The sequence below is a fragment of the Electrophorus electricus genome, chromosome 25 (assembly GCF_041902795.1).
Source record: "Electrophorus electricus isolate QZ-2024a chromosome 25, ASM4190279v1, whole genome shotgun sequence".
Lineage (NCBI taxonomy): Eukaryota > Metazoa > Chordata > Actinopteri > Gymnotiformes > Gymnotidae > Electrophorus > Electrophorus electricus.
This window is the reverse complement of record NC_137521.1, coordinates 5,557,834-5,580,000: the sequence shown is the minus strand read 5'-3', so window position 1 is coordinate 5,580,000 and position 22,167 is coordinate 5,557,834. Positions and strand designations below refer to the sequence as shown.

At 49.2% G+C, this 22,167-nt stretch overlaps 1 protein-coding gene across 5 annotated transcripts in view; it reads left to right on the top strand.

Moving 5' to 3' along the window:
* Window positions 1-22,167, top strand: part of grid2 (glutamate receptor, ionotropic, delta 2) — a 237,815-nt gene that overhangs the window by 154,272 nt on the left and 61,376 nt on the right. For all 5 annotated transcript variants that reach the window (XR_014119867.1, XR_014119868.1, XM_026999786.3 and 2 more), the window contains 4 exons: window positions 4,487-4,540; window positions 7,940-8,113; window positions 10,191-10,352; window positions 12,011-12,130. Coding sequence is in view for 3 of the 5 variants with exons in the window: in XM_026999786.3 (XP_026855587.2) it covers window positions 4,487-4,540; window positions 7,940-8,113; window positions 10,191-10,352; window positions 12,011-12,130 (510 nt within the window). In the remaining 2 variants the exon portion in view is untranslated. The remainder of the gene's footprint in view (window positions 1-4,486; window positions 4,541-7,939; window positions 8,114-10,190; window positions 10,353-12,010; window positions 12,131-22,167) is intronic.

Here is a 22,167-nt window from a genome sequence, read left to right as displayed (position 1 = left end):
GCAGTTTCATTTGCGTAGAAAATTTGGGAAGTCACATTGAATTTACTTTGGCTAGAGCAGCATTCGTTCTGGGCAGGCTTTAGTGCATCTGTGTGCCTTATTTATTTATTTTTGTATGAATGTGGGAGCTCTCCGGTGTGATGAATGGTGACAGAGTCGTGGCATGCGCTGATAAACCTATGGAGGGCGGATTACGTGTATAATCCCCTTTCACCCCGGCATATTACACACTCACAGACACTCATGAAGGGGTCAAGCGGTAGGTAGCCTACTCGGTGCGGCCTTAGACGGGGAAGTGCCCGTTTCCCCAGTGTGTGCGACGACAGGCCGCCCGGCTGAAGGACGCCGCGTAGGCAGAATTCTTGGACGGGGCCGAGGCCGCCCAGCGGGTCATCCGGCGTTTTCGGGCGTGGGGAGAACAGGAGCAGAGGTGGGAATGGGGGGTAGTAGCTGTGGAGTCATGAGCCGGGAGTGAAAAACGGAGGGTGACCTTGGAGTTGCCACAGCCGAGCAAAGGTCAGTCGCGTAATTCACTGGACGATAATCTCGGACGCTGACATAAGAGTCGTTACGGGCCCCCGGAGCCGATGGCTTCCTGAAGCCGTTTTTGTAGTGTAATTGAGAAATTAGCCTGTCAGTTCTTAATGACTGGTCTGGTTCTTGGATTTGGTAAGAGTGAGAGGCGGGAATTTGCTTCCGCGGTTTCCGTTGCTGTCGGCAGGCTACGTTCGTTTTTGTAAGGAAGCAAAGCCACGGAGAGGACAGGACCGGACAGCCACGGGAAATGATGTCATTTCAGTGCAGGGAGCCTCACAAAGCATGGATTCGATGCATCAGTTGGAATCTCCGCAAAAATGTCTGATGCACTTGCGGGTCAACGCTCCTGATCGCTTGTAGCGTTAGTTTATTTATTTGTATTTTTGTGCTGCGCGGAAATGATCGGGTTTTTGCTGGGGTTTGCCCTACACCCAGAGAGTGATGCATTCTGGATAATGGGCTCACCAAAGCACTTAATACATTTAAATATGGGACTAATTAAACAGCCCTGCAGGCGGATCTAAAATGTTAGTAGAAGCCGAGCAGGACTTAGCCCTTACTCCCTTGAGTTTCTCTTAGTTAGAATAACGTGCCGTTGCGTGTGTTGTGTGGTGCTGCGTCATGGGTGATATGATATTGACTTTGGGTATTTCTAGATAGGCAGGCAATGGTTGCAGCTTAGTAACTCTCCCTTGCAGCAAGCTGAGGGCAAATGCTGTGTTCGAGGGCATGAGTTTACTTTTTGCATCATGAAGGTGAACCTGTATGCCTCTGGGGTACCTGCTAGTATTACGAGGGATTGCAGAGGAGGACGGTTCTTAGCTCTGATGGGTCTGGGTACATGCATGGGTGTGTGCGGGTGACGAGCAAAGAAGATGCTCGCGCAATATCGCCGTATCCTTGGAAGCGCACCGCGGAGACCCCGGCACGACACCTTGGCGACCGGTGTCGTCCCGATAGACCCCACCAGGCGCGGGAAACGGGCACCACAGAAGCCTGGCCGACATTAAGGCAGAATGGCAAACGTGACATGATTGCAGTTATGATGCATTTCGAGCTCTCGCAACGCGTGGCTTATGGGGGAGGGGGCAGCACAGGACAGCGATCAATCATCCCGTAAAATGACACCTTGCAGCAACGCAAAAATGCCAGAGCTGGGACCGGCGTGGCACTATCAAGAATTTGAATGGGTAATTCTCACTTCTGCGCGAAGCCTGTGAGCTCTGTATGTTCTGTTCGCTGTCTTGGTTCTAGGTGCTTTAGACAACGCTGCTGTGTTTTATCCGTAGTCCTAGGTGTGCGTTTCTCCACAAACTCCACTCATCGGGAATGAAACGCTTCTTCACAACGCTACACAAGCTGCAATATGGAAAGCTGAAGATTTCCACGGGAAATGTAAAATGGAGGTTTTGACGTCCCTGGTCTGGAATCCTCGGTTATTTCTATGTGAAAGTCCATGCCGTTTATATTCCGTGAGGAGAGCAATAGCAAGGTGCTTCATTAAATTACTGGAGCTCACAATATTCATGGTCCAATAATGTGATCCATATTTCAGCTGCAGTGCGTGACTGCATGGAGTTGAGGTTTCCCATGAGTGTGCGCTCACGTGTTCCCATGAACCCGCTTGGTCATTTGAAGTGCATTTTATGTAGTTGTTCGGTGTTGCATTTTGAGAGCAGAGGTGTTCAATTTCACTCATCCGGCTCAGTTTAGTGTATTAGGAGAGGACAAAATCTTGTTTCTAGTGGCTGTATGTTATTTGCAACAAGACAGTGTCATGCAATGTCAGAGTGCATAATTAATTCTGATTATCCCTGTATGTTGCTCACCATAATGAATACTCACCCTCTTCTCCAAGTGCTTTAGAAGCCCAGACAGGTGGAAAATGTGGTGTAATAACAATAATCATCCGTCTTCAAAAGAACCATCTCAAAGGACATTGCTTTCACCATGTAATTTAAAGATCTCATTGTACTTTGCGTGGAACGAGACTAAGTTCATTTCTTGAGGATCGTATGTCCATAGTGTATGTGAATTTTGTGAAAAGGTCAGAGACTCACATACCTGAAAGACAAAAAACCCCACTCACATGATTTTGGTGATCATCTGCCTGGTAGATTTTCTCTCACTGAGTTTTCTCGCTCCTGCAGTTGGAGTTCTTTCTCCACCTGCTGCTCTGGGGTGACATTGAGTTCTCAGAACTCGGTAAACCTCTCCAAGATGCCAAATTCCCAAAGCAGCTGTCTACAATGAAGACAGAGGCACTTGACAGCAATAGGCAATGAGTAGGTGTCTCTGGGTGATTACAAGACTTTGACCTAGCAAGTAGACAGCTTCATCTGAAGCTACCTGTCACTCAGAGCGAGAAAAGAGCTACAGGCCTTGGTTGACATTGAATCCGACACGCAGTCACTATGCCGATTCTTATTGGCTCCTGAACAGACCACTAGTTGGCACTGTTGCGTCACATTGACGTGTGCGAGTGTGCGAGTGAATGGGCTTGAGAGGGGCTGTCTGGGGACTGTTCGTCTCATTCGAGAGCACTGGAGACAGATCTGCTCATCCCGATCCTCCCCAGAAGTTTGGACACTGAGCTATTGTTACCCAAGCTTGCCTGCTCCGCCGACCCTGAGCTTCATGGCCCCATTGGGTCCACTACGAGTTCCATGCCAGAATCGATAGGTTCCTCCCCGACCGTTGACCAGAACCATGCGCTCGATCCCTCAGGCCTGGATTTTTCCTCTGATCCAGCAGCTTGCACTGCGTGCTGGCGATCCGCTTGCTGGCCCGGAGTTTTACGATCTCCTCACTCCTCATGAAGTGGATGCAGCCTGAGCTTGAGGTGCTGCAGCCGGTTTGAAGCCGGAGCTCCAATTTAGTGGAAACATCTGGACGCGCAGAAGTTGCCGGGTGACGGGAATGTGCAAAAAGAGGCTAAGCCGTAGACTGCTGCACGCACGCACACACACACACACACACACACACACACACACACACACACACACACACACACACACACACACACACACACACTTTGTGCTGGCTGCAACTCCATGCAGCCAGGCGACCATGGATTGTTATCATAACCTTGTCAAGCATAAAATGTCTAAGTCTTATGCATGTAGAAGCAACAGCAAAAACATTAAAAACGGTCACTTGATGTTTAGCTCCATCTGTTGTTTATTTTCCGGGGTCCTCTGGTAATGCTTTTTACACCGTGGGGGACCTCCTATCCTGAAGCCAGATTTGTTATAGCTGCTCTATGGCTGAAACCCTGTAATCTAACATACAGCGCATAGCACACGACAGGCAGTTTTGCTACTGCCCTTTGTAGCCACTATCCCGTCGCACTCCGTGAAGGAAGGAGACAAGACAGGGACCCGTCGACTCCGCGCGGTCCCACAGCCCTCGCGCCCGCGCCATCTGACGGGATGCTTTACGCCGCTTGTCTCGGCTATAATTCCGAAGTTTTATTAGGTCTTTGCGGAAGATTAAAACACTATTAGCGCTGCACCGACCATCATGCACTCCAGCTGTTGCCTTTGTTTATGAGCAGAGTGTTTTACGACACAGAGCGCTTAGTCACCTACACAATTACGGCTAATGGACGCCAGAGCCGGCGCGGGGTGGGCGGGAGACGCGGCCGCGCTCACGTGGGCGTGGGCAGGAAGAAGCACGGCAGGCATGGGAGATGGAAGGGCAGACCGCGTTAATGGAGGACTGGCCTTTAGAAGTCGGGTGGCGAACGACGAGGGACGGAAACACGCTTAGTCGTAGCAGATGTTCTTACATGTATTACATAAGACCGTGTGCAGTCAAAGAGAACTTTTGGATGATTGGACTCTGAAATGCAGTCTGTGTGTGTGTGTGTGTGTGTGTGTGTGTGTGTGTGTGTGTGTGTGTGTGTGTGTGTGTGTGTGTGTGCGCGTGTGATTCTCTTTTTTCTCAGGTGGTAGAAACCAACCTGGTAGCTTTCGATTGCCACTGGGTCATCATTAACGAGGTAAGTGACATTGCATAATGTTGGAGTCAAATTGCAGAATACCATATAACAAATGAATATTTAATCTCAGGATGATACAGATGTAATGATTCTTCTTTCCTTTAGATGATCTGTAATGTTAATGTTCCTTGTTCATGTATGCGACTGAGAAGAACACTTTTTTGATATTTCCTCACTTGGTAGTCAAATAAGGACCATCTGCAGTACTCTGATTCAAATTAGGACTGGCATACCAAGGCAAATTTACCATTCCAAGAGAATTAAACGTGATCTTTAGACAATAAGAATTTTTACAGACTGCTCATCTGGCAAAGAGAAATTGCAGAAAGGATTTTGGGGTTTAAGGGTGAGTTCCCCTGGCTATATGTTCACTATTTTAAGAATTTCTCTGTGGTAAAAGTTATTCATCTACCAGGATTAGGCAGGGAAATTGGAACAAGGCTTTTTTTTAAGATAGTCTGGCTTTTTTTTTTTTTTTAACATATCCAAGAAAAATCCTGTTCTGGTCTGAGTTACTTTTAAACTCGAGAGGCATTCCGTTTAATAAAAGTGCACTCCAACCCTAACAATATACATGCTACGACAATAAAGCTAAAATGCATGCATTCTCTGCCTATGCTATATTATTTTCACTGATCTGAGGTCAGCCAGTACTGAATCCAGGGCGGCCCTCTTGAGTCCCGTGTGGTGGTTCAGAGTGCCTGGTTTAGACCATGAACGGCCCCCCGGCGAGCTGCAGGGTTCAGTCGTATGTAGTGGAGCAGTGTGCTGGCTGATCTACGCGGTGCCCTCCTGCACCGGATCTGAGTGCTGACACTGAATCACCCAGAGCTCTCTCCCGTCTCCCGCCAAAACTCATTCCAAGGCTTAATTTAATCTTGTTTTCTCACCCTACTTGGTTGCTTTAGTTTCAGAGGGACATTACAGGGTCTGTGAATACGTCTGGTGTGTCATATGGTGCGTTAGGTTTCCGTTAAGGTATGGCAAGGCCCCGCCACTGTTAAACAACTGCAGTTCTGTTTCACACAGATCAAGCTTATCAGATATCTGTAAATGATAATGATTATAGCGACCAGACACTAACCACTACTGACCCAGATGGTAGACGCGGAGCCCTACTGAGGCCTCTCACAAGCACGTATTACAGAAATGAGCTGTGCTACTGAAATGAAAATAACTGGAATGACAGTTGGATTGGGCCATGAGTACAACATGCCTCGGTTGTAAAGGACACCGACCGCGCGTCCCCCTCGGGCAGGACATTCTGGGTTCTGTATTCCGCTAACCTGGGACCACACCTCATGATGATGTGAATGAAAAAAGCTCGGGGTTCTTTTGAAAGATCGTATGTAGTGGCGTTAGGGTGCGGTTTTCCTTTCAGCCCCACTGTTTCGGAGTGAATTTCACCTGTTAAGACAGAACAATGGTGTCCCAGTGCTCTCACCGTGATGGTTTGACTAATGTTCCCGTATTTTTCTACAGTCCGTGTAGCATGAAGAATTTGATATTAGAACATATGCACTCACAAATCTGACCACGTTCAGACAGGACAGAGCCGTCAAAGGACTTCGCTGTGAAAACCAATTTTTGCAACATTGACCAAATTTTCTTTCTCCATATTAATAAATTGTGACTTAATTTTCATGGGTAATGACAGAGACACTGATTTATAGGGACAGGAGAACAGATTATTCCAGGTGTCACTATCTATATTTAATCCCAGTCGGCCATGCTGGAGAGCTCCAGGCATGTGGTGTGGTCCATAGTGCAGTTTGCCCCGTAACTGGGCCTACCATTAAAAACACATCCTGGCATACATGTGATTTACTCCTAATGAGTACACGTTGCTGCTGATAGCCATTCTTTGTTACTGCAGTAATATCAAGCATTCCTTCAATCCCAAAAACTGGAAAAGTTATGTATATTGCTAAGCACATATTATTAAACACGTATAACTACAGTCTGGGTCTATGTATTACTTTTTTTCCCACATTTTGACATCATTTCCCAGTAATGATGTAATTGTCAAGAACCCTGTGATTTTGGAAGCATGAATCTGAGAGTTACACAACCCTCACTGGCCACTGTCAGTCCTGAAATTCTACACCCAGAGATGGAGATAGCTTCTTTTTCACGGCGACCCGTTACACCGCTTACAGTTGGCCTGCCTCGACAGCAGTCTAACAGGTGGGCAGTTACGCAAGGCCCTGCCAAAACCCTAACCCTAAACTAGGCCATAAACCTGCAACCTTCTGTCTGTGTCATTCTGATTTAGCTTCACTAATTAAACATCAAGTGCTTTTTGAGCTCATCAGCAAGGAGTAAAAAAAAAAATACAATAAAAAGGTAATTGCGCTGAGGCATTTTCATGCTCGTGTGAATGTGTGCGTCGTCTTAACCGCTGTAGTCCTAGAGGTTGATTCGACCATTGGGAGGGATATGTACACCCTGAGTCCTGTGTGCTAGCCTGATGGCAATTGCTCTTCATAAAAGGTTAATTTACAGATGTCATAACGCATCTCTCCGTCTAAGGACAGCCCGCGTCTGGCGTACAGGCTCAGACTCCACCCAGAAGGCGTGGGTGCTGCGGCAAACCTCTGATGATGAGATTCTGTGATGGGGGGGGGGGCTCTCCCCTCCACATGCATTTAGTCCCACCAGCTCGACACAGATGACCTGATTTATGAAAACCCATCACAGGCGATGTCGATCACGCAGGTACCAAGGCCCCCCCCAAACCAAACGAGGCCTGTCCGAGGGAGGGGTCTGACGATCCCGGAATGCGCCTCCGCCGAGAGGGCGTGCCCCATCCGCTCCTGCCTCATTAACCCCGCCCCTCCCTCCCTGCTCCGCCTGCCGGTGCGAGGTACGACCCCTGGCTAAAAATAGCAGTGATCCGCAACGCTGCGGAAGGACGACGCGGCGGGTGCAGCTCTCGTTCCACCATGTCTCCACCCTTCCCCGTGACTCCTTTCACCTTGCTCCCGCACGTCAGCGGCCGTCCAGGGGACAGGCGTCACGCGGGGGCCCATTATAAATAGGCGGGCTGTTTAGGCAGTGATATAAATAGCCGCGCCATTTTGCAAAAGTGGCTGGAACGGGGTGAACCCGGGCCGACGAGAAAAGGAAGACAGCACCCTTGGCGTGAAGAAAAATGGTTCGTGGGCTCCGCACGGGAGAGTTGTGCTCGTGGAGGAAATGGCTATTTAAAGGCCAAGGGGGCTGCTGGCTTCTTGAGGTGTTCCAGGGATTTTAGCAGAGAGTGAAAATGTGTCAACATCAGGACGTGTGACAGTTATCAGGCACTGATTTGGAAGTGATTAGAATTCGGTATAATTCTATGCCAATTCCTTCTTTTGATGTTCTCTCTTTCCTGTGTTTCATCCTTCCCCCATATAGGAGATCTCTGATCTGGACCTACATGAGTTGGTGATGAAGTCTATTGGCCGCTTGACTCTGATCAGACAGACATTCCCTCTTCCCCAGAACTCGAGCCAGCGCTGTGTCCGGAACAACCACCGCATAAACAATTCCCTCTGCGACCCCAAAGACTCCAAGGCCCAGACGCTAGAGGTACTCCACTCCCCGCCGTCCTCTGAACATAACCGTTCTCGTAACCACGCCCATGCTTGCCCTATCACAGTCTGACCCAGAAATATGCAAGGATTTCAGAAAGGGGCTTGTTTCAGACTTGATTTTTGTCCGGGCGTTGTTTGGTGTTATCGTTATTATTTTCTTCAAATCTGCACGATAATCTAATAGGTAGATAATATGAGAAAATGTATTTGGCATTCTAAGAGCACAACAATTACCATATTACAATTACAAGCTTGGAAAAAAGGCTTGAGTCTTTTTTGAGTTGTTCTCTTTTTTGTGTTGACCGTGTTATGCCAGATAAATGTCTTTAGTATGCTGATAGAAAGGTAATCAGATGCCTCTAAATGACACTTCCCCTCCTGGAGAAGCCTGTACCACACTGACTAGTTTGCTGTTTTCCTCCTTCGGTTTACCTGATTATATTAAGTACAGTATGAGAGTGTCAGATATCAGTGTAAGCATGCCTGCGTGCATGCATGGGGTGTGTGTGCATGCGTGTGTGTGTGCGTGTGTGTGCGATAGCGCAGTACAGAGTGCAGTGTAGAGGAAGAGCGGCTCAGTGATCAGCAGTGTGGGCCAGGAGACGGTCCATTTCACACAGCTCTGATCACATCCCTCCACCGGAGGAGTCCGCCTTCCCATGGGCCCTTGGCCCTCCCAGCCAGCCCTGGCCCTTCATTGGCCCCTGGCACACAACAACAACAAAAAAACTCCGTGGTATCAAATCTGCCTCCTTCGGCCTCCTTCGTCTACGACTCCACACATTTTGTTTACGTCCCCCGGACGAAAGCTGGAAGGAGTGGGAGAAATGGCACAGGAAAGGCGAAGTAACCGCAGCGCGCTTCCGTAACGGAGAGGAATTCCCGTTCATGCCCTTTTCCTCTGTAGCTTATGTGCCATATAGGTTTTCTCACCCAGTGACCATTTTCCGGATTGCAGCAGTATGCAAATTGCCAATATGGCTAATGTGTTTTTGACTGTTATGGAGGACAAATGCTGATGTCAAGAGGTTTTTTTTCTCAATTACTTGTCATCTGGGCTGCGATGGATGTGTGGCATGTGTGTACCCACACACACACACATGTGTACATGCACATGCAACACAGTGTCAAGTGTGCAAAAGCATTGTGGGTTATTAAGCAATGGGAGAAACCTAATGGCCACTCCACTTTATTTATGATGGCCTCATTAAAATGGAGACAACACTCAGGCGAGATTAGAGCAGTGCGATCGATCAGAGTGGAATTAGCTCTACTCCTGCTTCCAACGTCACATGGCCTACAGTATGTGTGTGTGTGATTGAGTGTGTGTGTGCGTGTGTGTATGTGCATGCGTGCGTGTGTGTGTGTGTGTGTGTGTGTGTATGCATGCGTGTGTGCGTGCGTGTGTGTGCATGCGTGCGGGTGTGTGTGTGTGTGTGTGCGTGTGTGTGTATGTGCGTGCGTGCGTGTGTGTGTGTGCGTGCGTGCATATGCATGCTTGTCTTTTGTAAGCAGCACGTAGTCTTAATTCTCACTCCCTGTCCCTCCCTCATAAATGGTCTTATATCATGCCTACTGTCACACCTAAAAGCAAAGGAACCACAAGAAAAGCCATAAGCAGGTGAATGAGCTCCAGCAAGCTTATTAAAGTACCTCGAATAACAGTTTAGGCTCCACAGAGTGCCGCAGTCTTTGTGCAAACAGCCCTAAGCCAGAGACGATAGCGTTCGCGTCTCTGAAAAGCGGGCCCCGCACACCAGGTGTTAGGCATGACTTTTCCATAGTTGATCAAAGCTCCATTGCTTGCTGCTGATCCCATTGTGTTACTGTCAGCACTCACAGATGTGGCTCGGGCTCCGAACAGCTCGATGGCGCGCACCTGCTGTCCTCACTACTGTACACAACAACAACAACAACAACAACAACAACAAAGTGTCCAGCTGGAGAACCATGCATGTCCTTTTCCTTGTGAGACAGTGATTAATCGAGTGTCTCGGTCTGTCCCCTCTCACGCACCACCCGTCTCTTCTCTCCGACCCAACTTCCCTGCTCCTCCACCCGCGGGGGGTCAGATCACCAACCGCTACATCTACGACACGGTGCTGCTCCTGGCCAACACCTTCCACAGGAAGCTGGAGGACCGCAAGTGGCACAGCATGGCCAGCCTGTCGTGCATCCGCAAGGGCTCCAAGCCGTGGCAGGGCGGACGCTCCATGCTGGAGACCATCAAGAAGGTAGGGAGATGTGGGGTGGGTGGAGTCGGGCTAGCAGGCGGGGAGGTGCTTCCTTTTATTGATTTATTCAATTTTGTTTACTTAATGACATTTTTGCACTATATTGGACTGTTTGCACTTGTGTAGCATGTTGTTTCGTGTCGCACCATGGTCCTGGAGGAACATTGTCTCGTTTTTGCTGTGTACTTGTATATAGCTGAAATGACAATAAAAGCTCTTTGGATTATGAACTTTGAACTTTCGTTGTGGCATCCACGCTGTATGCGTGCGTGTGTGTGTGCATGCGTGTGCGAGTGTGTGTGTGTGCGCCTGTTTCCGGCAAGAAAGAAGAGAGAGAGAGAGAGAGAGAGAGAGAGAGAGAGAGAGAGAGAGAGAGAGAGAGAGAGGTCTGCATGTTTCTAGCTGCCTACGTTTTAGGCGTCCCCTGAGCTTGTTCACCCCTCGGGCCTGTGACGGACTGTGATGGATTGTGCCGGGCAGCGTGATGCTCCCCTGGCCTGCTCCGCACCCTCGACCCCTGCCTGTCTCACCCATGGTGTTCCTCGCTCCCACCCGGCTCCCCCACTCCACTGCCGGGTTCTCGCGCGGGGACGTTCAGACACGAGCCCGTGTCTCGCGACCCGCGGCTCGGTGTGAGCGAACTCTTTGTGCTTGGTGAAGAATGGCCTGTGCTATGTCTGCATGCACACGTATCAGCACACCCCTGTCATGCGGCTCCAGAGATATGACCCTGCTCTCTGTTCCCCCCTCTGCTGAGCTGTGACCGCCCGCACAAATTCAGTCCACACAATCCCCAGACGCCACCATGCCGAACACGCCCGGGAAGCCACGCGGGAGCGGTGGTGTGCTGATTCCTGGATCTTTAAATAATCGCTCAACGGAAGCCGCGATTCCAAAGTATTTGTAGATCCGTCACATGCCCATGATGCACAGGCACACACTCCGGTGGTGAAGGTCAACCCCCTTTTCTCTCAGTATCACTTTAAAGACTCCTAAAGAGATATATAGATCATACCAGACCCGAGTGATGCCTGGACATTTTACCGTACGCCAACCAGATAACGGGTTCCTATTTGAATCCTCCAGGGACGTGTCCAATGGAACGTTGCTGTACAGCTTAATTACAGGAAGTTTGTGTTTATCGGCTTTTCAGTGCAGCCCGGTGTGAGCTCGTTTGGAAAGCGTTCGTCAGATTTTATAATTGGTTGTCTAATTAATTCTGTCAGGCCCGGCACTGGCGTGGCGCGTTCGCTACAGTTACGGCATCGTTAGCTCAGGGTGGAAGTTGAAACAGGATGTGGCAACAGTGGGTCTAAGAGCACTGAGTGCTGGAACGGAAATGAGCTCCAGTGACTCCAGTGAGTGCCTGAGTGGGAGTGGGCAGGGCGCTTTTTCTCCCGGGACTGGGAAAATCTGCTCGTGGTGTAGACTGCCATTCCATGGAGATTTGACATGTGGCAATAACAATTAAGATGATGATGGTGTTGATGATGATGATGATGATGATGATGATGATGGATATAGCTGATGTGCAATCGTTTAGCTTATTTCTAGTTCAGCGTTGTTTTTTTATTTCTAGGCGCTCCATGAATTGTGCAAACCTGGTAATATGCATGAGCAATACCGTCTTTAGTACAATGGTGGTGTCCCCTTTGCAGGGTGGTGTGAGTGGTCTGACCAGCCTGCTGGAGTTCACGGAGAATGGCACCAACCCCAACATCTTCTTTGAGATCCTGGGCACAAACTACGGCGAGGACCGTGGACGTGGCGTGAGCAGGGTAAGGGCCTTCCAAGTCTCGCTCACAGCTCCCGTCCTCTCCGTCACCCCTATAGGTCCCCACCCCAACTCCCGTCCTCTCCGTCACCCCTATAGGTCCCCACCCCAACGCCCGTCCCCTCCGTCACCCCTATAGGTCCCCACCCCAACTCCCGTCCTCTCCGTCACCCCTATAGGTCCCCACCCCAAGGCCCGTCCCCTCCGTCACCCCTATAGGTCCCCACCCCAACTCCCATCCTCTCCGTCACCCCTATAGGTCCCCACCCCAACTCCCATCCTCTCCGTCACTCCTATAGGTCCCCACCCCAACTCCCGTCCTCTCCGTCACCCCTATAGGTCCCCACCCCAATGCCCGTCCCCTCCGTCACCCCTATAGGTCCCCACCCCAACTCCCGTCCTCTCCGTCACCCCTATAGGTCCCCACCCCAACTCCCGCCCCCTCCGTCACCCCTATAGGTCCCCACCCCAACTCCCGTCCTCTCCGTCACCCCTATAGGTCCCCACCCCAACGCCCGTCCCCTCCGTCACCCCTATAGGTCCCCACCCCAACTCCCGTCCTCTCCGTCACCCCTATAGGTCCCCACCCCAAGGCCCGTCCCCTCCGTCACCCCTATAGGTCCCCACCCCAACTCCCGTCCTCTCCGTCATCCCTATAGGTCCCCACCCCAAGGCCCGTCCCCTCCGTCACCCCTATAGGTCCCCACCCCAACTCCCGTCCTCTACGTCACCCCTATAGGTCCGCACCCCAACTCCCGTCCTCTCCGTCACCCCTATAGGTCCCCACCCCAACTCCCGTCCTCTCCGTCACCCCTATAGGTCCCCACCCCAACTCCCGTCCCCTCCGTCACCCTTATAGGTCCCCACCCCAACGCCCGTCCCCTCCGTCACCCCTATAGGTCCCCACCCCAACTCCCGTCCTCTCCGTCACCCCTATAAGTCCTCACCTACAAAGCTCACTATCAGCTCCTTTCTATAAGGTGAACGTGGTGACACCATTCACTTAAAAACATTATTAAAAGTTTTTCAATAGGATGTCATCGTAGTGTAATTCAAAGTCATAGCAGCGTCACAGTGCACCTATGCAGGTGGTTTACCTACTTTTTTTTCCCCTGCCCTGTTTGTTTGTTTGTCTTGTTTATGGAACGGTAGCACAGGACTCATCTTTCACTCATCTGTGATTAAATCTTTTCCGTACCCTGCATTTTGCTAATTGAAATGGTCATATTTCTTTGTATTTGCTTGGTCGAACAGTGGATGGCAGATCGGCTCTCGGCGGCAGAGTGCCCTCCCGTGGACGCGCCGCACGTCGCGCGTGACAGTTGTCGCCCATTAGCACGCTCTCTCTGTCTAGGTTGATCGATGACCCTTTCGTGTCGGAGCCGCGCTACAGGAGCTGTATGTCACTGTCAAAAGTCCCCTGGGAGACCCGTCAAGTGCTGCGTCACGGGGTCACATTCAGAAGCACTGATTAACAGCAGGGGTCATGGTTGAGGCCTGCCGACCTCCGCCCAGAGGTGTAGGTTCAGAAGCTAATAGCAACATCGGACCCTGCACCACCCTGTTGATTTCACTGATCCGTCCCGCCTGCTGGCTCGGGCTAATTGGCCAATCCTGGTGGCTGCGACTACAAAATAGGGAAAACGGTCCCTTTCTGAACCTGAACCCACCCGTTTGCTTCCGGCATTGGCAGGGCACTAAAAAGCACGTCTTCTCATTGGAGTCTGGAGGATTGCCATATTTTGAGCCCTAAACCATTTGAAACATCAATGACCAATTTCGTTTCTAAAGCGCGGATTAGCGCTGCTTTCTCGCGTGCTCTGTGGCGTGGTCCTCGTGCTGTTATGGGTCAGATCACTGGTGGAAGGGCTGTCGTCACCAAGCCCCAGATATGCAGTAATGGTGTTTCCGCTCTGAGAGAGAAACGTGCTGGCAGTGCGATCCAATTCCCCGGTTCTGTTCGGCAGATCTGATGGTTTAAAATGATTATAATGATAAGATTTGAGTCGTGAGCACATTTCCAGACGCCCAAGGTCATGGCACAAAAAAAGAGCAAAGAGAATAAAGAATGAGAGCGTGAAAACAGTACACAACAGAAGGACGAAAATCTAATGAAATTAATAAATAACTGTTAATGTAAAAAAAGAAGTGACTGAGATGCAGTTATGTTAAGCTGTTTACAAAAAGGAAAAGCAACAAAGAAAACAGTTGATGGTCAGCCAGTCCAAGGTCCAGTCCACAGTCCTGATGGCTCTGGTGTTTGTTAGAGCACTGCCGTAACACCCCGGACACCTCTAGTAATAAATTGCATAAAGCAGTTAATTATTCTAACTATGTTATTACGGTTGATTACAGTGATTATGTGTCACAAACACACTAGACCGTGCACGTTTAATCTGAGAAGGGACCACCTGATATTACCCAGCTCCGTGTGCGGGACTCTCGTGTGCTCTGATGGGTGGGGGTCAGAGCATGGCCTCGGGGGAGGGACGCGAGCACTCCCCGGCCCTTCCATTGGCTGAGCAGCTGTGTCCAGCCCCTCCCCCTGGCAAATCCCAGCCTTCCCTTGTACTGGAGACCAGGCTGTTGCAGCTCACAAATTAAATTGTCAGATCCCATTAGAGATAATGGTCTCCAGCAAAAACAAGACCATGCCACGTCTCCCGAAGATGAAATGAATCTTTTAAGTACAAAGTAATTACATTATGCAAGATTTCATAATCGGGGAATGATAATTGCTTTTGAAGGGATCAAATACTTGCTTGGGAACCGCGCGGAATAACATTTGAGAGGGGACACGCTCGGTCCATTTGCAGTTCGTCGGATTAGCGTGTCTCAGTAAACACTGAGGACTACAGCTTGTGCTCTGCGTGTGTAATGAGTTAAATTGTTTGTACACTTTTTGATAATATTCAAATGAGTTGTAAAATAAACGCGCAGCACTTAAACCTTCATGTAGAGCTATTTGTGAGGCAACAGTGAATCTCTTCAAGTTTTAATAGTTTCCAGGTTCTTTATGTCCCATCTGTTTAGTAAGTGCACTTATTAAAGTTGAGGAGGACACATGACAAATGTGAATCTCGGCTGTCGCATTAATCACGCAAATTAGTTCCTGTCATGTCTAGGACAGATAGGCCTTGAAAAGTGCTGTATTTCAAAAGATTATGAAGACATGCAAAAAACAAAAAAAAAAAAACCCATCCTGCTAGCTTTAGGCGAAACGCTAGCTCCTCCGAAGGACGCACGGCAGTCCGCTCCTTCCAGCCGCTTCCTCGGACTTGGCCATGCCTTTCGTGCTCCTAGTGACAGCTTTCAGGTGTCCACCCTGAGGTCAAGGCTGACGTCAAGGTGACTCCCCCAAGCTGGTCAGTCCCTCCCATGTCAGAACGGTCCACTTAAGCTCTCTTCGGCTGTCTCGGCGGTCGGCACCGGCCCACCAACGCCCACATCCATTCCCCCTTTTTACATCTGCGCATCCACCAGTCTTGCCCTCTTGTTCCTGTGTGCACTCCCATGCCCTCGGGGGTGTGCATCCAGAGATCTACTTATTGGTATTAATGGTCCAAAGCAATCTGTCTTAATTACTATTACCTTCGTGCAAAAATTGGTTTTCCACATCGTTAGTTCCTTCAGCTGCGAGCGGCTCGTCGGCCTATGCATCGCCGCGTCTGAAAGTATCACCGTATGCCGGCGAGGCGTGTGTAATCGCGTGATTAGATGGGGAGAATAATCGTTCTTGCAGGGATAAGACACATTCGCCTGGGTCTTTTTTTTTTTTTAATTGAAATTGCGTTTGAGATCAGGTCAGGCGGTCATTACTTCGGAAGAGCCGATAAGGGGGGTTGGGGTGGGGTGGAGGGGGGATATTGGGGGGGCGGGCGAGCGAGGGCAAACAGAGAGATCTGGAAGTGATAACTTAACTAGTTGCCTTTAGCAGACACTTATTTACACCCCAGCTACGCAGCACGCATATCTTATTAGCGAGTCCCTCTCCAGTGTAAGTCTGAGCAGCTGCACTGATATGCGCAGGAGCTATCACGAAGCCGAGCTCCGTTCAGACGTCACTTCCGCAGACGGGCCCCGCTTCCAGTAATGCCTCCAAAACACTAATGGACCTCGGGGTGAAAGCTCTCCAAACGTGTGTATTAAACTTGTGAAATCTGTACAGTGCAAGGGATATCCCCTTGGATACATCTCTCTATTTCTCCCAATTTTCCGTTCCATTAGGTAGCTTCAGATGTTCCTTTAGAAGCCCGGCCTCTGCCAGCCGGAGGGGGCGGGGCTGGGAGCGAGAGATGGGAGCTGTTGGGGTTGAAGGGACAGACAGACTCATTGATTTGTCCTGCTCCAGAACCTCTCCCTCTTCGCGCATGTCACGCACACAGCTCCCGGCGTGTAAAATGCCTTCGGGTTCTCGCTGGTGCCGCTCCTTGATTTTCCCTGGGTCGCAGCGACACTTTCTTCCAGACCTGTGACCTAGATGTCATTCTAATGTCGTTAAAGGGTGGACGGAACCGAACAGACTGAAGGGAGGCGGCGTCTGAGGCCCGCCGTGCTCCTGGTCATTCCCCGTGTTCCCTGCCCACTCCGTGTTTTTGCCAGAGATCTGTATCCGCCCTCGCGCCTGTGAAGTGCGCTCTCGCCCCCTCTTTTGAGATGGCCCGCCTCTCCTCGCCTCCGGCACTGACTAAAAAGGACCTTGTCCCTTTGGGCGTGTGTCCGGAGGGGCTAGCGGACAGAACACTCTTCCTGATAACTCAGGTCAGGGATTGGTGGCTCGGGGAGATATTGACTTTCTTAAAAGTTTCGGTTTGGCCTTTGAACCCACGCAGAAGGGTACGAGGGAGGATATTCTAGATGGACAAACCCCATCCTGCCTCTTCACACTGCTGCTCTGACTAATTGGTGCACATTATTTGGTCAGAAACTCATGGAGGTATCAACAGAAAAGACTTGAATCCTCCTTAATTAAATTTCCTGTTCCTAACTGCATATAAATCTATAAAGAAGAGCATGAATACAAAACATATTCTGTTATGTTAAACTTGCTGGTAAGTACTTTATTTTTAAATATCTTTTCAAGTGTAGAATTTCAAGTTACAGCACTTAAAAATGCACCGTTCAGTGTAAAATATTCCTAGACTTATAGTGAGTGGTAAATAATATTTTATTCCTCAGTGCAAGGACGTGTGTTGTCCTTTTTTGTTTAGAAACGTATAAACTGAATATATTTGATTCAAGCTCCAGCTAGAGCTAAACGACATAAAAATTGATCACCCACTGAGTCTCCGTACATCAGTAAAACACGCCTGTTCCCATCCAGAGATATAAACCTGCTCTTGGATAAACATAATAGCCATTGTGGCATGTTAAAGACATCTGGTCCATGCTTGAACAGCCTGGAAAGGAGCCCCTGTTCTCTCTCACGCCTCCACTCCCAGAAACCCTACTCCTTGTAGGCATGTCTTGTATCAGTTTGACTACAATACAAGAGATAACTAAATATAACAGATAAATAAAACTGCGAACGACTTGGCTCACCTCTGTTACGGTTGTTTTGAATCGCTCGGCGCTCTCGCGGCCGATAAACCTCCGGCTGGTCGAGCGCCCCCCGAGGCTCGCGGTCCACAAAACAGAGATTGGTGTGGCTCCTCCCACACGCTGCGGGGACGTGCTCCGGTCCTGAGAACGCGGCTGAGTGGGGCGCCCAGAGCAGCGCTCCACCTTACCGGGAGGAACACCCGAGGCACACTGAGCTTGTGGTTTTTTATTTATCGTGTTCCGTGATAGGGGTGGCAGGGAAAAGGCAGAACAGTGGGGATAATAAACAATTCCTGCATCTAGAGATGTGCTAAAGTCACGTGTGCATGCAACCCCCCAAACACATACACAGACACACACACACACACACACACACACACACACACTTATCAATGTGTTCCCAATGAATGCACCTTAGTTCGTCGGTGCTGACCAGGTTGTTTCCCTTAATTTCAACATGCTCAAGGCATTTCCCTTTTTTAATACCACAGAGATATTATTTATTGTAGTAATGGTTTTATTTTTAATTGTGTTCTGAATTTCCTGAAGTGTGCATTATTATCTTTTGAAGGTATTTTGAATGTTGTGAAACCGCCGGGGATTCAAACTGCCAAACACCAGCAGGCAGATTTAAAGGAGCTTTGCAAAAATCCCCTGACTGTGTCTTCATCTTTTATAGAAAACTGTGCTTTTAAAGTGTCGGAGTTCAGCAGGATGTGAAAGGAAAGGTTCCCGAAAGGGCGGCGTGGTGGCACGCACGCGTGTGTGCGCGTGTGCGCGCGTGATCCAGGTGCCAGGCGTGTGTGGCCCTGTAGGCCTCGGCAGAGTTACAAGGTGTAAAGCTGGGGATTACAGCGGGCACTGCCTCTCCTCTGCCCGGCGGGCGCGGGTCCCAGCGCCACGCGCTCGCCACGCCCGTCCTCCTGCAGGGAGCGGATTAGTGGAGCGATGCCTCTTTCCAGCTCTTCCACGTCACCACACCCTGGCAACCACAACATTCCACTGCTACATGTCCCTCACTTTCTCCTTCCCGCTCCCTCCGCCTTCTCTCTCTTTCTCTCTTAATCTTGTCTCTGTTTCTCTCACACCTTGTCCGAGTTGCCTTCTCTCTCGCTCGCTCGTCTCTTCACTCACTTTCTCAGCCACGAGCCCGCCCCCCTTCTCTCGCCCCCTCACTCGTTCTCAATCGCCCTCAGCAAGCCTTTTCGCTCCGTCTCACTTTCTCACCCCTTTTCTCAAGCTTTGATCACTGCGATCGCCTTTTTGCAGTCCTCCGACCCCGATGAGGCCGTCCCAACGTGCCAGCGCGTTGCAGGTCTGTTTTCGGGTGGGTTTGTTGTTTGTTTGTTTGTTTGTTTGTTTTTAAAGGTCAGGAGAAGGTGTGAACGCGACAGGCATCTTTATCCGCCCAGCGAAACATGCGCCCATGGAGAAAGCAGCTGGCTTCCCGCCGCTAAAGGTGTCATATATCTCCGAGACCTTTTTCCGCGGGAGTCGCGTTCGCCTGGCGACTTGCTCTCCACCAGGTCCTCCCTTCAGCTTTCTAACGTGACTCGCGCCATGCAGTATATTACTTGTGCGCCACACAAAGGCTCCACCCACAACAGGACTCCGCCCCTCGATTAAGCTAATTACGCAACACTCTCCCAACAATGCCCCGCCCCCTGAATGCTGCAGCAGGAAAGGTTGGTTTCCATAGGCAGGTGCCCCTCGCCTGACTCCGCCCCCTTCTCCACGCTATCGTCCTCATGTCACAGAGGACTCATCACTCTCACTTACATTAGGCTGTCCTCAACCACCTCCGCATTCGGCCTCGCAAACCATAGGATGAGACATTATAACGTTTGATTCTGGCTCACTTACTCTTTCTCTCTCTCTCTCTCTCTCTCTCTCTCTCTCAGTCCCTCACTTTCCCCTTTTCCGTTGCCAGGCTGCTCCTGCGACAGCTCACCTGGCTTGTGCTCCGCCAACCCCCCCCCCCCCCCCCCCCCCCCCCCCGCAGTCAAATGACTGAGAGCCAGATCTCAGAGGGGGGTGCGAGCCCTCGCTTCAGCACCACCCGGTGTAGTAAGCCGAGCTGAGGCCTTCCTTCGCTCTCGTTTCTCCCTCTCCGTCTCTCTCTAGCTGGGGGGGCATGCTTTAGCAGAGCCAAGCCAGCCTCCTCCCTGACAGAGTGTCTACAGGATGAGAAGTCTTCTACGCTTGTACTCCACACAGCTGGTGGTATACACATTCAGCAAGTGGAGGGGCACCGGTACAATAATACACCACGCTTCAGTTTGATATGTGCTTCATTTGCTGAACACACACGTCACACGCGTCGCACGTTTCGTTTAGTGTTTGACACGGTCATTGGCTAATTAGAAATTTGGAGTCACGCGTTACGGACCTTCAAAATGAAGGGAGCTGGTGGCTTTCTGTAAATTAATCTGCATTCCAGTTGTAAGTCTTCAGAAGGCCATGTCAGGGACAGATGAGGTTGTCGAGTATAAAGCGGCCAGACTGCACAGGCTCATGTTTAATGGAGGAGTCTGGAGCACATTCCAAGTGTGGCTGTAAATCAGTGTTTATCCACACATCGCGGTTGGTTTTTGAATACGTTATCACTGGGTTGGTCGCAACTAGCTTTATGTGCATGCACACAAACACACACATACACACACACACAGATGCACGCGCACGCACACACACACACATATACAAGCAGATACTTAATGTAGCTGTAAAAACCATTAACTCATACGTCCAGTTCGATTTCAGTTTAAATTGTGGTCAAGCTAATTAGCTTTCTGCTCTGCCACTCAATTAATTTTGCCATGTTTCCCACATTAAAACTTTACACTTCAAATGAACTCCGAGCTTGGTTTTCTATTAGAGAGTCTAAACAAGAAACCGTGATTTGTTTTTATTTACACTATACGTACACGTAACTGCTCATTCAAAACCCTTTTAAAAATTAAGCCTCGTGCTAATAACTATTTGCTCCCTTCAAAAAAAAGAACTTGGTCATTTTCAGATGAATTGCGGAAACATTTTGAATCAAATCAAAGACAAAGTAACAACAGTGAGGGGCGCAGAATAAACTACGTAAGCTTGAACCGTCTGTAACGGTCTGTCAGACAGCTCGTCCTCGGAAGATACACAAGCACGCTGAACAAATCGGATCTGCGCTCGGAGATAATCGATACTGAATCCCCTAACATCTATGTGTCTTCACAACAACATTTCCCGTGCTTTTACTGGGTATGTTCATTCAAATCCGTTTCCTTCTATATTTCGTTCCAAACTAATCATTATCATTTATTTCAGAAGCAGCGAGGCTCGGGAGCGTAGCCTGTTAAGTTTAGTTTATCTTAGAAAATGATAATCAGCTGATTTATGATTTATGACGTTTTTGAGACCCTTTGGAAGTCATTTTCCTCTTCAATCATTTTTCATGTAAAATCCGTACTGCATATCATAGCAATATCTGCCCAGGTTCTGAGAAGACCCCCTTCAAACAAAGCCATGCCCACAGATTTACAAACGCACTCTATGTCTAAGGAATGAAACATCTTTTTTTTTTTTTCCCCATACGATCAGTATATAATGTGCTCATTGCTGTCGATAATTATTATGATTGCCCAAAGCCTACACATTCATGGCTAATATGCTTTCTGGGAATGAATCATCTTTTAATTGTTATTACATGAACTTTGGGAGGTAGGGTGGTGGGTGGTGCTCTGAAACTGAAAAATGGCTTTGTGTCATTTGCTGTTAGTAATGTACTGTGGCAGAATATATACACTTTAATTGAAATAACACATGAAATGCTAATACGGTTTGAATTCCTAGACCATTACTTCATTCTCTTTATTCTTCAGGTCACATGAATATTTCATTTAAGGCCAGTGGAGTTTACAGAACTGGCTGAGTCAAAAGATTTGAATTATTTACTTTTGTTCCCTTTGTTATTATTTATTCAAAATATATACTTTGTTAATATTGTTTGCAGATTGGGACTTAACATATAAATTTATTCGGAATACATTTGCAAATGTCAGTAATACTTAAATAGCCAATTCCTGCATAGGGCATTACATTAGATGAAAACTGTCAAATGTACAATCTCTTTAACCCTAAAGAAAATGTTTCTTTTTCCCTGCTGGAAAAGACTGTAGGATAAAGTGAGTGAAATGTGTGAGAAACAGGGGAAAAAAACCCGCATGATCTGCCTTCCTACTAACGTACTGTCATGTACGTCACACATCTTACACGCTTATACTCCTGTCTGCCAGGCTTGAGGACCCCTGTGGGGACTGACAGAGCTGACCAGATACTGGGCTCAGAGGTTTAATGGAGCGCCTTGTCTTGTCCAGATGGAAACAGGCTCTGCACAGGCTGTAGGACCTGACCGGGGGAATACGGGATCAAGAGTATCTGCCGAACCGCGTGTGCTAGTCGACCGGCTGCAGGAAAGTGTCGGTGAACGTAGGCGCAAGGTAGACGTTTCCAGTATAA